At 53.7% G+C, this 15,987-nt stretch overlaps 5 protein-coding genes across 5 annotated transcripts; all 5 read left to right on the plus strand.

Annotated features, from left to right (window-relative positions):
* Positions 1 to 69: 69 nt before the first annotated feature.
* On the plus strand, positions 70 to 1,341 carry HD553DRAFT_349490 (uncharacterized protein; the record flags this gene model as incomplete). The annotated part of the gene is made up of 3 exons (XM_046183465.1): positions 70 to 81; positions 164 to 670; positions 747 to 1,341. The coding sequence occupies 3 exons, from the start codon at positions 70 to 72 to the stop codon at positions 1,224 to 1,226; spliced, it is 999 nt and encodes a 332-aa protein (XP_046037511.1). The 3' UTR covers positions 1,227 to 1,341.
* Positions 1,231 to 2,928, plus strand: HD553DRAFT_219380 (uncharacterized protein). The gene is made up of 2 exons (XM_046177221.1): positions 1,231 to 2,027; positions 2,092 to 2,928. The coding sequence occupies exons 1-2, from the start codon at positions 1,461 to 1,463 to the stop codon at positions 2,761 to 2,763; spliced, it is 1,239 nt and encodes a 412-aa protein (XP_046037512.1). The 5' UTR covers positions 1,231 to 1,460; the 3' UTR covers positions 2,764 to 2,928.
* Positions 2,929 to 4,032: 1,104 nt separating this feature from the next.
* On the plus strand, positions 4,033 to 6,301 carry HD553DRAFT_369936 (uncharacterized protein; the record flags this gene model as incomplete). The annotated part of the gene is made up of 5 exons (XM_046184156.1): positions 4,033 to 4,460; positions 4,538 to 4,966; positions 5,083 to 5,388; positions 5,463 to 6,217; positions 6,286 to 6,301. Exons 1-5 carry the CDS (start codon positions 4,128 to 4,130, stop codon positions 6,299 to 6,301), a joined length of 1,839 nt encoding a protein of 612 aa, XP_046037513.1. The 5' UTR covers positions 4,033 to 4,127.
* Positions 6,302 to 6,967: 666 nt separating this feature from the next.
* Positions 6,968 to 10,056, plus strand: HD553DRAFT_369938 (uncharacterized protein; the record flags this gene model as incomplete). Its single annotated transcript, XM_046184157.1, has 7 exons — positions 6,968 to 7,243; positions 7,306 to 7,773; positions 7,834 to 7,903; positions 8,057 to 8,247; positions 9,324 to 9,605; positions 9,677 to 9,742; positions 9,826 to 10,056. The coding sequence occupies 7 exons, from the start codon at positions 6,968 to 6,970 to the stop codon at positions 10,054 to 10,056; spliced, it is 1,584 nt and encodes a 527-aa protein (XP_046037514.1).
* A 597-nt stretch (positions 10,057 to 10,653) lies between these two features.
* On the plus strand, positions 10,654 to 11,564 carry HD553DRAFT_341320 (uncharacterized protein; the record flags this gene model as incomplete). Its single annotated transcript, XM_046182618.1, has 2 exons — positions 10,654 to 11,139; positions 11,193 to 11,564. The coding sequence occupies 2 exons, from the start codon at positions 10,654 to 10,656 to the stop codon at positions 11,562 to 11,564; spliced, it is 858 nt and encodes a 285-aa protein (XP_046037515.1).
* Between the last annotated feature and the right edge of the window lie 4,423 nt (positions 11,565 to 15,987).

A 15,987-nucleotide genomic window follows, 5' to 3' on the forward strand; every position in this document is an offset into this window, starting at 1 on the left:
CCTAGATATCCCGTGAAGAAATAGACAGGACGCGGCAGACAGCAGACGTTCGAGAGCGCGAGAGCAAACATGGAACGAGTCGTCAGTCACGCTCAACCTCGCGGGAAAGCAGCGATTGGGTTTCCATACTGATCCGTTTGGACTTGACACTCACCGTTCACAGATCGAGTCCTTCACCCCAGACCAACTTCGCCAACTCAAAGCTGTACTCGATACCCACCAGAAAGAATTAGAGCTCGATGATGAGCAGCGGTCGGATCGGACAGAGCTCGTCTCGGAGGCGGACGCTGAGCAAAGCAGCTCAAAACGTAAAGCCGACGCTGTCGACAAGGATGACGAGACCGAACGGTCCCGAATGGCGCCAGCTCTACGTGAGCCGCTGGCTCCTCGACAAGATCTGGGTGTCGACAATACCTTTGGCCGAGATGCAAAAGCGAAGGCCATGTCATCGATTCACACTCAAATGACGGTCCCGGTCGTTTTGCACAAGCCCGGCAGCAATAAGCCCACCGCCAAACGAAACACCTCGAACAAGGTCAAGATCTTGAACCCAAAGACCATCTTGACAAGGTTCCTTCAACGGTTGATGCCAGATGAGAACATCCTTCTCGCGGCTAGACGAAGCTGTCTGCTGTTTTACAAAAACAATAACGAGACTCCAGTCTATCACGTAAGCACGTTCCCTCTTGATCTCGATTGCCACACTTATTTCTGGGTGACTGACGGTCTGATCCTCTTCACTGCAGCGCCCCCTGACCATCATCGACGATCCAAACGTCCGAGAATTGCAAGGGGACGAGCGATGCAACAACTGCAAGAGTTATGCCGACAGATACTTGCCACCTCCCGGAATGGAACAGTGGCCTTGCTTGTCCGTGGAAAATGGAGGCAGGTGTACCTTTTGCGTCATCGGACATGCCGCTGGATGCAGCCTTCTCAAGCCGGCCGCCATCAGGTCCGATGCTCCTCTCGACGCGAAACAGGAGGCGGCTTCCGGTGACACTCCGATCAAGAGGGAAGTCAGCGGACGCGGCCGGGTCGGTCGGCAGAAGAAGTCGTTCATCAGTCAGATGAGGAGCTTGATCGCTGTCAGCTCGGATTGGTGTAAAGAGATAGAGGACACAGAGGAGCAGGAGGAAGTGCCCGAATTGATGGCCGATACGCTCAAGGAGATACGCCGTCAGATGAGGTCGTTGGAGGAAATTGCCGGGGCGGTAGCCGAATGATCAGAAGGTGGACGAAGACCGAGTGTCTAGTGCGAGATGACTTCTTTCCCGCCGATTTCCAGAATCTACGACTACCTTATGCTTGTTTGTAATACGATACGTTCTTATGCCTGCTTCGAGGTTGAGTCTTGACAACTTGACGAGTCTGTAGCGATGACAATTGCGGGTTCAAGGTCGCAAGTCACGTGAAGCCTAGGTGAGCGTTGACCGAGGTCGGGGATCAAGAGATCTGGGATGAGCAGGTCATCCTTATCAAACGTCCTGCAAGCTCGTGGCTCGCACCTGCGTATCGTTTGGACAATAGACATAGCTCCGACAATCCTCATCGAAATGCCGCATAACTCAACGGCCGGGAAACGCAGAGCGGCCGAGGGCCGGGACGAGCCCCGCAAGAGTCGCCGAGCTCCTCCTGGCGACCGCAGCACAACTACCCCTCCTACCGATATCAAACCAGTAGTGTCATCTCCCGACATTGTCCTCCTCGATGAGTTATTCACTCCCGAACTCAGTACCTCGTCAGCGGCAGGACCAGGGCCGAATTCGACCCGTCGAGCCAAGTCCGCTGCCTCCGCTTCGATCGCTCAGGCCGCTGCCGTTTCTAACGACGGTGAAAGCCAAGATGATGGGAGTGACAGCGAGCCCTATGCCAGTCCCGGCCCAGGTGTGAGGTTACCGGGAGTGCCCAAGATCTATGACTTCAAGTTCATAGACAAGATCAATCCTGGGGTGTCTCCTATCTGGGCTGCTAAGCAGCGATGTTTAGAGGTAGAAAAGAAGTACGGCTTCTCGGAAACATGGATTGTGAGTTTGCGTGTCTTTGCAAATTCATCTCGTTTTGTGATCTCATGGATGGATCTTGATACAGCGTGTCAAGAAGATTGTTAACGACCCACAGGCCCGAGTTCATAGGGGAGAAGACCGGTGCCAACGGTGCCGAGAATTCGATGGCAAAGTTCCCGAGGGGATGGAGGTCTGGCCCTGCATCACGGAGGGCAAATCAAAGTGCACCTTTTGCCGCCTGGTAACGCGGCCATGCACGCTGTGGTACCTCGCACCTGGCAACAATCAAGAAGCCGACGTCGCGGCTCTGCCCGTACCTGCAGATATTCCTGTCCCAACCATCGCCTCTCCGCCCGTCGCCGGACCCTCTAGATCTAATCGCCGCATTCGTGGTCAAGGGCGTCTTGCGCGATATGAAGAATCAGAGGCCAGTCCTGAAGTCGATCACGAAGCACCATCCATGCCGTCCACTGCGGTACCGTCCAGATCCAGGGAACAGACACCCGCACCCGCAGTAGACTCAGCTTCACCGGCCGGACCAAGCAGGGGCAAGCTATTGCGGGAGAGACGGCAATTCGTGCACAAGATGAAGTGCTCGCTAGCCATCATATCGGAGTCCTGCGATCAAGTCCAAGAGCAAGACGACGACACATCGCTGCGCGAGCTTTTGGACGAGATGGAAGAGGATATGGACGAGCTTTATGTGATCCTCAGGGGGTTGCAGAACAAAGTGGGGGACCGTTTGTCCAACGATTGAATTAAATCGATTTACACCTGTATGGAAAAACTGCAATGCCTTACTCGGGTGGATCGCCGGTGGTGGAAGGGTGGCGACGATCATGTCGGAGATCATCGCTCCAGGCTTATCAAAGGCGGCCCACCTCGGTCAGATCTCAGGGCGTCCTTTGGTTCGGGCCGGTTGAGGGTGGATACGCCTGTCTCGGTTCTGCCGATCGTTTTGAATCATTATGCCAGGACATCTCCCCGACTGTACATATACAGGAAGCCGAAGACACTGCGACGCCTGAACGTATCGATATCATTATATCAAGTCTATCCATCTTGATACAGCCTTCTTTCGCCGTCCATGCCTACAAAAGTCAAATTGGAACCCAGTGATGATAAAACCGCTCGGAGGGAGCCGAGGTCTGTCGGCAGACGACTCCTACAGAGGATCTGTGATGACAAAGACAACGTGGTCGCTGCAGGGCTGAGGGAATGCGCAGATATCTTGGCCGGAGCGCATAACCGCGTGTTCATGGCAAGCCTCTTTGCGCAATCGATTGGCTAGTTTAGGCTGCTTACCATGCAATCTGCTTCAGAGACTTAAGGCGATGCTTCTTGATCGCGACCACATCCATCTCAAAGGCGAAAAACGATGTGATTCGTGCCAGAAATACAAAAGGAAGGTCCCTGACGATCTCGTAGTCTGGCCCTGTATTGTGGCCGAAGGCGAGACCAGATGCACCTGTTGCATCGTCATGAACTCGAGATGTCGTATCAGGAAAGACATACCGTTCCCATGGGAGGTCTATTCGGAGGACTCTGAAGCTGAGAGTGTCGCTGTTCGCAACTCTCAAAGACCAAGTTTCGATTCTGGGCGTAGCCGTTGTGGCTGGACTGCCGCTGCTACACAGCAACGCGCCATCGACCCGCCAGTCTCAGCCGGTAACTCACTGCAGCAGGCCTTGGTCTTGTATGTCCCGCCAACAAAGAGGACCTTCCAAAAGCCACCATCGAAGAACAACGTGTTCGAAACTCAACACGCTCGGTCAAAGTCCCGCGGCACTCGTGTGCCACTAGTTCGTCAGAAAAGACGACTTGTCAGACAGATGAGATTCTCTTTGGGGATGATGGAGGACTTTTGCCGAGAGATCGAGGAGGCGGATGAGGCAGAGGTCATGAGCGTTGTTGAGGATGCGCTAAAGCAGGTCGAGCAGGAAAGCCGGAGCCTTAAGAGGTCCTTTGCGGAGATGCTCGGACGGCAACATGATGAGATCGTTTGAGCGGGATGAGGGACATGACATTCTATCAATCCATCATACTTATAAGTCATCGATATTTCGTATTTGTAAAAGGCGGTAGATATAGAGGATGGGTATAGCATCAGACTTGTAACATATGGGCAACAATGGCTGGGATTTCCAGACGAGCGGACGTGGGGATACCGATACTAATATCGTGATGACCATCGTTCTCGAGCCAGAGTTGGGAACCAAGCGGACGGATCTGCGCGACGATCCTCCAGCCGAGAATCGCCCGTTCGATTGTCCTCCAAATAGCTTGCATGATCCACCCAAGCAAAGTGTCGAGAAGCTCGAGTATATAGATACAACGTGTATGAATTTGGGGAATCGCACCGATATCCTTTCTCAGGAAAGCAAGGCCAAACGATTCAGGACCACAGAGTCCACGCGGGAAACTTCAAGCGGGTTCGCCGTCTTCGCGCTTACTGTGAGTCGTTGCGTTCTCGCCTCTGCTTTCTACGAGACGAACGGACCGGATTGCTCACGTTCTCTATTGTAGTCAAGGGAGCGCTTCGACCGAATATGACGCCGAGCAATCCGAGTGACCTGACCAGAAGTCGATTGGAATATCTAGCCACAAGTTTCCATCCGATAACCTACTCCAAGGCTACGGCGGTTGCGCGAAAAGAGGTGGCGTATGATTCCGATCGATCCTCTCCGTCTATCATCGTTCTCGATGAGCCGCCGCAGAGTGGAAAAGAAAGACGCGATTCATCGAAATCTCGGGTAGAAACTCCGCCAGCGGGGGGGTTCCAGGCGAATCGACGAAGGCTGACTTTACCTGGCGGGAGCGGTGGACCAAGGGAAGGCCGGATTACTGCTTCGAGGGTCGAGCCTTTCAACGTAATTATCGATTCATTTAACGTCGTAGAAGCAGACATTTACGATACCGTCTTGGTTCATCACAGAAGACTATTGGTGCGGGCCTCGATTGTGAGCCACCTCGAAAGAAGTCCCGTTACGATTTCGAAAACCCGCGAGCCAGCTTGCTGCCAAGTTCGGAAAACCGGCTCGTACCGTATACCTAAATCGCGGCCAGCGAATACCAGCACGGCAAATGGGACAGAAGATCGACTCGGGATGCAAAGGAGAGGGCAGGAGCTTCGATCAAAACTCTGATCGATACCACCACCGCTTCCGGCTGGTTGGAAGGAGAATTGCCTGTCCTGACATCCGAGGGCAAGGCGGGAAACGATCGAGACTACGCGCCTTCTAGCGCCTTACCCAGATGGAAGGTCGATCTTCCAAGATACATTGCTAAACTAGTACCCTACGAGGATGCGATCACTGCTGTGAGACGATTATTTCAGGAGGCGGAAGATGAAGCTCAATGCGAGTTTTCGGGAAACGAGGAGGTAAGTGTCGACTCTCGTGCTGGAGATACATCGGTGTAGTGTCTGATATTGTATGGAGGGCATCCACTTCACAGCGCGCTCTGAAGCTCATGGCGAGTCACGATCTTCAACATTTCGAGGGCAACGACCAATGCGATCACTGTCAGTCTGGGAAGAAGATGTTCAAGCATATTCCTGAGGACATGCAGCGCCTGCCATGTCTGGGCATGATGGGACGGCCGTGCGTGCTTTGCACATTGCTGAGGAGCGGCTGCAGTTTCACCGGTCGAGCAGGCGGCGGTAAGGTCGCCCCTGTCTACGCGAACGCTACACCTCGATCCCATAGAGATGAGGAGTGCACAGACATCGTGCGAGAGAGAGAAGAGACCGCTGTCTCGGCGCCGAGATTCAGGGAGGCCGTCGACAAGCGAGAACTTGAGGACATGGTGGAGGTCATCGAGGTCCCCTCCCAATCGCCATCTCCCTTGCTCATCGCAGCTGAACCGGTAAAGACGTATAAAGCGGCAAAGATGAACCAACCGACAGAGACGGAACAACCGGCAGAGGCGAACAAACAGGCAAAGACGGATATGAGCGTCAGGATAACTCCCTCGATCAACCCAGACACACTGTCTACTACGCTTGAAGACATCCAGCGTCATAGAAGGGCTCTCTGGCGCAAGACAGTCTCTACTGCGACCTTCCTGATGAAGGTACAACCGGATATACATTCGACCGGTGGCATAACCATTGATGAGGTACCTGATCTCATGAAGGAGATGATCGAAGAGGTGGATGCGTTAAAAGGTATGGCAAAAGGGATCATTGACGAAGTGAACGAATATCAAAGGTTCGTTGGGAGCGCTCGCGAGATCGGTTCTGTTCTGATTTTGGCTGACGGGGCGCGTCATCGAACAGTGGCTTGCGAGGTTGAAACGCGCTTTCGAAGGCTTCCGAAATCTGAAAACAACGGATATGCGTCCAAGCTGGTCCGATTGACCGGTACAAAAGGCAGAAGCCAGACGACCAGTGACGTCTCGAAAAGATGGTTCCACGGGTTGAAGATAGTCTGCTGTTCCTATAGTATACATCGTACGATGTTACAGTATGTCCTGAAAATGTTGACAAGAACCCGGTTGTGCTGTTGTTGCTCGTTGTTGTATCCGTTTCTTGCCCGATCGCCGTTATCGTCAACACCACTCATTTTGCATCGGATCTTCGGTGCCGATGGTCGTTTTGTCTCAGTTGCGTGATCCACATCTGGTCAAAGGAACCCCCGAAATACAATGTGTATTTGGGGTGACGAGCCAGATGAACTGATCATCGGAAATTTTCTTTGTTGATCACATCGATGCTTCTCCAGTTTCTAGACGCGTTCGGTATGCCGACGTATCATGACTAGCGACTATACATAAAATCGTCTTTGATACCACTTCCCGCATGCTACTCGATTACAGATATAGAACCGTTACCCCGATGCCTAGAGCAGAGGAGTCGCTAGATTCACCTGCATCAACGATTCTCCGTCTGAACGTAAGCATCTCGGAAACCACCTGGTATCGCGGCTGTCGATCGTTAACATACCAGTACTATAGCCAAAATGGACTGGTCGCAATTTTCAGCCGAGCAGCTTCAGGAGTTCGCTCGACAAGCAAGCCAACAGGCTCAAGGAAGGTTACCAGGAACGCAGGCCTCAGTCAAGGAGGAAGACCTTGAAGTGATTAGCCTGGGATCGGACGACGGTAGTGAAGGCAACGGTCGTAATGATAGTCAAGCTGAAGACAGCGGAGAAGATACCGAGAAGACTGAACGAAAACGGAAGCGTGATCCGGACACGCCGAGAAAGCCTAAGCGACCTCCGCCAGGTTTGAGAGATGTAAGTAGTTAACATCGATAGCCATGATCGGTCAACGCTGAGCAGATACCCCCTGTGAATAGGACTACTCTCCCAGTCTACATTCCCGAAATGACTCGGGTTCAACGACCTATTCTGCCTCGCAGCTGCTTTCCACTGTTGGCAAATCATACACACAAAGCGGAACCGAATCCGACCGACCGGTAGCACCTCGCAGGTCTCGAGTCGCCAAAGACAAGGCTGGATCCGACATTCGAGGCCTATACGAGATGACGAGGACTGCAAATTGGACCGTCCCGACTACCTCGAGCGCCGCGAATGCGAAGAGCAGTGCGAGCACCGCTACATCTGCTCAACCAAGGCCCAGTCACCAACAGGTCACTGTCGATGCAATCAGTCCGACCGTTACTCGAGACATCACGCCCGCCGTTCCTCAGGATACAAAGCTTCCTCGATTCATCTCCCGCCTCACTATGGGACAAGACGTCATCTCGGCGGTCAGGGAAGCGTTTCGGAAGGTGAACACCGATGAACTGTCGGAGCATGAAAAGGTAAGCCGAATGGATATGAGATACATCTGATGAGACTGACTGACTATGGTTCACTCACAGCGTCTCTATCAATACACGAGCGATCACAGACTTCGCCTGTTTTCGGGTGCAGACCGATGCGATGGCTGCCGTAAGAAAGATGCGGGCCATACCAAACCTCCGCCGACCGGCATGCAACGTCTTCCTTGCTTAAGTTGGGGTGACGGGCGACCATGCATCGTTTGTACACTCGGCAGGGCAGGTTGTAGTTTCACCTCTCATATCGAAGGCGAACCTAAAACAGACTCTGAGGAAGCTAAGGACGTCGAAGCCAAAGCGACTCCTGAGGTAGCGGAAAGTTCTACTAGCGCCGGTGTCCAATCGAACGAGGCGTCTGCCAGTGCCGAACCTGGAATTCCTACTGCTAGCGAGTCTCAATCGCCAGGACCGTCTCTGAATGAGTCGCTTGGATCTCCAAGATTTCGGGACGACCTCGTAAGTCTCTCGAATATCCGGTTCCCCGCACAACGCTGATTTGAATTGATCCACGGCTTAGATTCGCTGCTCTGGGTTGGTGGAAGGATCGCTCCTAAGGGGATCAGCGGGATCTGCCGAGCTCAAGCGCATGCACGACATTTGCCTTGACTTGCTAAAGAGGTGCTGAAGGGACGAGTTGAAACATTCCGGATCATATGTATATGTGGATTTCGTAGATATCGGAATCGAGCAGGAAAGCGAAATCCCACTGTAACAGCGTTCGCCATAGCTGATATCCTATCGATACTGCCATCAGTGGCAGCTTTACGATCGCTTTCATCTTTAAGCTGAAAACCAGGACATAACTTGACTAGGAGACCTTTTGTATCAAGTATTGCTCTCGAGCGATTTTGCTGCGGGTCTCTCCCAAGATCGAACCTGATTTACTCGGCTGGTATGATGGTACGGTATCACAAACAGCAGGTTTCGGCGAACGGTATCCCCGACGCGCGACCGGTGTTTTGGGGTGACGAGCCAAATGATATGATCAACGGAATGATGGCAACAGGCAACAGGCAACAGGCAACAGGCAACAGGAAGTCGTCCTTTGGAAATCTGAGAAACACAACGGACTTCTTCTTAGCTCCTTTCTTTCTCCATGGCGCGGGGGCAAAGTATAAGATATATAGGGCACCCGAAGACAGAACAGAGCGCGAGACGTTCCTTATGTGAGTCATTCAGAAACTATCAAGCTACCGATTCCGTCCGCCACTTCAGTATAATCCAATCGTGAGTTTATCGAGCGTGGGGTATGTTCGAGATTCTAAAAGGGTGCGTTTTTCCACTCAGTCCCTCTTAATCGATATCAATCGATCTCTTCTAGCCAGAATCGGCTATCACTATCGATTTTCCAGTCCGTTCCGAAGGAGTGCACGAGAGAATTCCAGTAGCTTGAGGACGCGCTCTCCCTTGATCCGACTCGCTCACCTCCCCAAAGTCAGCTTAAGTAAGTCAAGGTGAGGGAATCAGGAGTTCGTGTAACTTCTTGTATTGCAAGCTTTGTTGACTTACGCCGCCGGCTTCATCATACACAGCACAAGTTTCCTGGGATTGGAGTAGTCTTGGACAAGATGGAATACCCGGATAATCTTGTCGCCAGGCTATATAAGCTTCCCGAGATTCCGGTCCTCTCTGCAGAACAGGCGGATGCCCAAATTTTGGGACTTGTGATGTCGGCTCCCCACGGTTTCTTCCCCCCCAATACGGACGCGCAGAAACGACGACTGGTCCAGTGGCTCATCATCAGGATCGGGGACCAGCAGTTGGTGCCGCTTACCGTTGAGAAAGTCATGAGCAGCGTTCGACGCCTGGCTGCGGTGAGCCCGACGTGATCTGTATTACCAAATTGTCGTTCATCTGACCCCAGAACTGCTCGTCTCCGCTGCAGAATCACCCACAGCATGCACGAAGCCATGATGGCGCTGGAGCGGGTGGCACCGGGCCTGCAGACAAAGTCAGTCTATCGAAGCAAGTCCCATAGCAACAAGCACTGATCGCTCGCAGAGATGTTTGCAGGACGTCTCGTCCATCACCTAGTGCTCCGCTACGAGTCAGACTGTCACCCCCGCCGAAGAACCCTCTGCCAGCGCTGTCGACCTGCAGCCCACCCGGGCTGCGAAAGAACGCCGAGTTCGTAAAGCTCTGGCTGTAGTCGAGAGTCTTTGCAGGCACGCTGGCAATCAGCTGAAGAAAGACGACCTTGGCGCTGTGCTCAAGGAGGTCGAAGAGCTGAAGGACGCGATCGACGAGCTTGAGCGCGAGGGGTGAAACTCTCTGAAACTGTCCCCGGCGTCAGAACTGGTGAGATCGCCACGTCGTGGTGCTGCTGTTTCACAAATCTCGACGCTGATATATAATTGGTAGCAACCTGCCAAGCACGAAGATGAACGCAGTATCGTTCCCGAATAGAAGGACCGGATGAAATGATGAACCTCGGACCTGTTCAAGCTGTTCAGATGGACTAGATTATGCTAGTAGTAGATAGCTAGATGTTTCAAAATAGAACGCTTGTACCGTTTCTCTCCCGATCTCTCGCCGATCGCCTACCGCCTATAGTGCGCCGGTTGTGTCAAGCGACTGAAAAATGCATAGTCACTCTGGAAAATAAAAATACCAAGCCTTCGTCGCTCGCGCGCGGACCAGAGGGCTCAAATGAATCCACCCGGCCCAAAAACAAAGATAAGCTCTTCAAAACTTGACTAATGAACCCAAAAAGGGATCCTCTTTGAGCTTCGTCACAGCCTGTTTTGCCGTACACCTGTTTAGCCTATCTCAGCCAACGTATCTGCCTGCACTGCCTAAACATATCATTCATTTCGCTCTTACTATCGCATACCTCCTGCTTCAAACGACCGCTATCGAATCATGTCCGCTCCAGCTCTCCCTGCCATCACTCCCGAAGCCCTCCAGGCGTTTCAAACTCTTCTCCTGACCATGGGAATGGCTCAGCCTGCTGCTCCTACTATCGCACCAGGAAGTCAGCCTGCTCAGGCTGATACAGGCTACCCACCTCCTGCTGCTGGCGTCGCCCCCCCTCTTCCACCTCCTCAAGGTCTCCGCACGAATACAACCCCGGCATCTGCTCCCCCAGAGGTTGTACAGTCGGCTCAACGAGATGTCACAGCTCCGCAAAAGGTTGCACCGTACATTGCCCCTGGCAGAAAGCTCGACAACCTTCTGGCAAGAGCTCCGCCTACATTTGCCAAGCAAACGGCCGGTGCACATTCTGGAGTCGGTAGTCATAGACGATTGGCAAATGGAGGCTACTCGGTTAGAGGTGGGGTGGGGCAACAGGTCTATCAGCCTGGGCCAGCCAAGACGAAGGATATGAAGATATCCAGGCAAAGCAGAGTACGTATAGTGTTTCTCTGCAAGGGCAAGTACATACTGAACTTGACTTGCAGGTCGTTTTCATTGCGTGCGGTTCGTTTGTACGTGAACGCCTGAAAACAGGATTTTCTGTACGAGGACATCAATCCAGTACGGTCGAAGCACTGGAAGCTATGCAGCACATACAATATGTGCACTTCAACACGAGCATGACAGCCACAGACGCTGCTCGGCATGTTGAATCGGTCTTTCGCACCGCAGGAACACCATTACCACAGCTCTGGCAATGGGCAGTCTTGACGGTTGCGTCTCGTAATTTCCAGCCTGATCGTCTACATTCACCCTGGTCGACCGAGCTTGCGACGCTCAAACAGCTTTACACCAACGAGTCTCTGGCTTTTATTGTCCCTGACACTTGGTCCGATCCAGCGTACGACAACATATAAGGCCTGGCAGACGACCTGCCTGGTCTTGAGGTAATAAGGTCGCGGGACTGGGGAAAGGTAACGGTAGGCATAGCAACGTAATAACGGATGTCTAACTACTACAAGGTACTAGTTAGACGTCTACGAGAACATCTCCTAAAAGGTCTCCGAGAGAGTCTCCGAGAGGGTCTCCGAACGAGACCCCGAGGCGACGCGCACCGTAGGTCGCGCGTCACGTGACGCCTATAATAGGATCCCCCTCCTAGATGCGAGCTCCGAACGCATCAAGCATTGCCGTACTCTTGTCGACCCGGCACCGGCAGCTCAGGGTGTCGCTTATGGAATTCCAGCACAAGCACATCGTCGTGGTGGAAATCCGATGGGCTAACCCACTCGTTGTGCTCGTCCCCGTACCCCTCGAAGCGCACGTAGTACTGGGTCCTACGCCCGGCGCGCGTTGAACGCAACTCCTTGGAGTGTACGATTTCCGATACCACCCACCCCAGATCTCCGGTGTCCAGCACCTCTGGCTCAGGGGGTGGGTCTACTGCTCTCCCGGGAAGCTCGTTCGGCTTGTACGGGATGAGCAGCGAAACATGAAACACCGGGTGGATTCTACGCATCCCCGGTGTCAACTCCAAACGTCGCGCCATGCGACCTTCCCCTACGACCTCCGTGATCTTGAACGGGCCGTAGGTCTTCCATTCCAACTTCTTGTTCGGCCTCACGGTATTGACGTGAGCCGACGACAACATCACCATGTCGCCAACATTGTACCCTTCATCCGGTACCGCCGTACGCTTCCGATTCGCGTACTTCGCCATATCCTCCCTGGCCTGTCTCAGCGCGACATTAACAGACTCCCAGATGTTGTTCATCCGTTCCCTGTACTCCTGTATCGACTCCACGGCCGAATCCTTGGCGATGGGCATGGGGAGTTCGACGGCGTGCTCTCGCCCTTCCGATGCCATGAACGGCGACATGCCGATTGCCGAGTGCTTCGAGTTGTTGTAGGCGAACTCCGCCATGGGTAACAAATCGGTCCAATAGTCCTGCTGGTAGTTGACGTACGTCCGCAGGTACTGTTCGAGCGTCGAATTACTACGTTCCGTCTGACCATCCGTCTGAGGATGAAAGGCGGTCGAGTAACTAGGCTCGACACCGGACAACTCACAGAACTCCCTCCAGAACCTCGACGTGAACAGCGTTCCCCTGTCCGAGATGATCTGCCGGGGGAACCCGTGCAACCGTACCCACTCTTGCAGGAACATCTGCGCCAAGACCTTGGCGTCGTTGTCCTTCCGACAAGGCACAAAATGTGCCCGCTTGCTGAAGCGGTCGACGATCACCAGGATCGCGTTCGAACCCCTCGACTCCGGTAGGTCCGTGATATGGTCCCACGTAATCGACTGGTAGGGCTCCGTCTCCGCCTTCAGGGGAGCCAGTTCACCAACTGGTTTGGCCCTCGGCCTCCGATTCCTCTGGCACTTGTCGCAACTGGCCACGTACTGGCTAATCCACATCTTCATGCCCGGCCAGTAGAAATCTCTACTTACCAGGTCCTCCGTCTTGTCCCGCCCGTAGTGTCCGGCGGTCTTCCCATCGTGGAGCCTCTTCAAGAGCTCCGTCTTCAAGCTTCCCGCATCGGGAACATACACCAGCCCGTCGTACATGAGCGCGCCTCCCGGGCTCAAGCTGTACCGACTGTTCGTCAAGGTTCCCTCCTTGACGCCTTTGATTAGGTCTCTCGCGACCGGATCTTCTTGTCCCGCAGGGATCAACGCCTTCAGGAACCAATCTCCTATGACGGGGATCGTTCCGCACAACCGCAACGGGGGTTGTACCGTCGCTGCGCTGACCACCAGCGCGTCTGCATTGACGGGGCGCAACAGGGTCTCTGCCTGCTTAGGCTCCGTCTCCTCCATCAACTCCTCTCTTCTGCTGAGCGCGTCAGCCTTCCCGTTTTCCGTCCCCGGCTTGTACTCCAATGTGTACGAGATCTGGTTCAGTAACTGAGACCACCTCGCTTGTCGATGGGACAACATCTTGTCCTTCTTGAAGTACTCCAGGTTCTTGTGATCCGTAAGGATCCTCACCGGGAACTTCCCGTCCAGGTAATGCCGCCATATCTGGCAGCAGTACACAATGGCGAGCAGCTCGCGATCGTGTACGTCGTAGTTTCGTTGAGCCGATGTAAGGCTCTTCGACATGAACGCCACGGGATGTAGTTTCCCGTCGTCCCCTGCCTGCGACATCACCGCCCCCATTGCACCTGACGATGCGTCCGTCTCCAGTACCACCTGGCGCTCCTCGTCGTAGTGGGCGAGGATGGGCGCCTCGGTGAACGCCTTCTTCAACTCCTTGAAGGCAGCGTCCGCTGACTCCGGCCAGTGGTACTTCACCCCTTTCTTCGTCAAGGCCGTCATGCCTTGGATCTTCTTGGAGTAGTTCTGTATGAACCGGCGATAGTAATTCGCGAACCCCAAGAACGACTGCAGGCCTCGAATATTTCGAGGCGCCGCCCACTCCAACACCGACTTCACCTTCGACGGGTTCATGCTGACCCCTGTAGGGGCAATATCATACCCCAAGAACTCCGTCGCCGTCGTGTCGAACTCACACTTCTCCGCCTTTGCATACAGGCCGTTTGCCTGTAGCCTCTTCAGCACTTCCCGTACGTGCTCGTCGTGTGTCTCCTGGTCGGCGGAGTAAATCAATATGTCGTCTAAGTAGACGACCACACACACGTCCAACATGTCCTGGAAGACCTGATTCATCCAGCGCTGGAACGTCGCCGGCGCGTTTGTCAAACCGAATGGCATGACGAGACATTTGAACAGACCATAGCGTGTCGTGAACGCGGTTTTCCAAACATCCTCTTCCTTGACCCTCAGGAGGTTGTACGCTCCTCTCAGGTCCATCTTCGTATATACCTTCGACCCCCGTAGGCGATCTAGGGTCTCCGAGATAAGCGGCAGGGGGGTCCTGTCCTTCTCGGTAATTTCGTTGAGGCGACGGTAGTCGATACACAGCCTCAATTCACCCCCTTTCTTCGGTACGAACAGTACCGGACTCGAACACGAGGATTTTGAGGGTCGGATAAACCCTTTCGCCTGGTTCTCCGCCAACCACGCCTTGAGAGCGTCCGTCTCCTTCTGCGAATGGTTGTACAACTTCCCATACGTGGGAGTTGTGCCAGGCTTCAGTTCGATCGCATGGTCGATCGAACGCTTCGGAGGCAGCGAGTCTGCCTTCGTCTTGGAGAACGCTCCGAGATACTCGTGGTACTTCTTCGGCACTACGTCCCGTAACTTCTCCATGTACTCGGGAGGATCGAGCTCGTTTTGAATCGAGTCGGTGGGCTTGACGTCCCAATCCCACAGGTCTGGCCTGCGGGCCCGCTCCTCGTCCTCCCTCGTCATCTGCATTTGAGCCACCACGAGATTCTCCGTGATCGGCTCCTTCATTCTCGACAGCGGATCGATATTCCGCGTCTCTATCTCCACCTTGTCGGGGGAGCATACTACCTCTACCTTCTTGACACATCCTTTCTTCAGACAGTCGTCCGCAAAGGTTACTGTATTCGTGTCCCACTGGATGTGTGGGCTATGGTGTCGTAACCATGTGATCCCGAGGACCGCCGCGTACCCACACAAATCCGTCAAGAAGAACTCCGCCTTCTCCTGGTGCAATCCCGTTCGCACAATAGCATGTGCCTTTTGGGTGATTTGACCACCCACAATCTCTCTTCCATCGATGACCGTGACGGTCCTAGGACTCTCTAGGTCTATCACATCAAAGTTATGGATCCGCGCGAACGTCCGATCCATAAACATACCCGTGGCTCCCGAATCTACCATCATCACTGCCTGCACAGGTATTCCCTGCGGGTAGAACACTCCTACCAGAGTGAGGTGGCTCTCCGGACCACTAGGGTTACCGCTAGCACCGATGTGCAGCGGGATCCCATCACTACCCCCTTTCGCGTTCCCAGCCGGGGTCCTTTGGTGATCCGTTATTCTAAAAGGCCTGGCAGACGACCTGCCTGGTCTTGAGGTAATAAGGTCGCGGGACTGGGGAAAGGTAACGGTAGGCATAGCAACGTAATAACGGATGTCTAACTACTACAAGGTACTAGTTAGACGTCTACGAGAACATCTCCTAAAAGGTCTCCGAGAGAGTCTCCGAGAGGGTCTCCGAACGAGACCCCGAGGCGACGCGCACCGTAGGTCGCGCGTCACGTGACGCCTATAATACAACATCATCTTCCGACGATCTATGGCTGCAGCCATAGATCGTGATCCTGTGACATGGGACGAGCTCCCCAAGAAGGGCAAAAGAAGAGCGATATCTGTGCTGGATTCAGATGAAGAGGAAGACGTCAAGGTTTATATCAAGCCTGAAGAAGACAATCGGTTGTCTCGCTGCATTTACTGCTTCGCAT

Source organism: Filobasidium floriforme, assembly GCF_021052385.1.
Source record: "Filobasidium floriforme strain CBS 6241 chromosome Unknown HD553scaffold_8, whole genome shotgun sequence".
NCBI classification, from domain to species: domain Eukaryota; kingdom Fungi; phylum Basidiomycota; class Tremellomycetes; order Filobasidiales; family Filobasidiaceae; genus Filobasidium; species Filobasidium floriforme.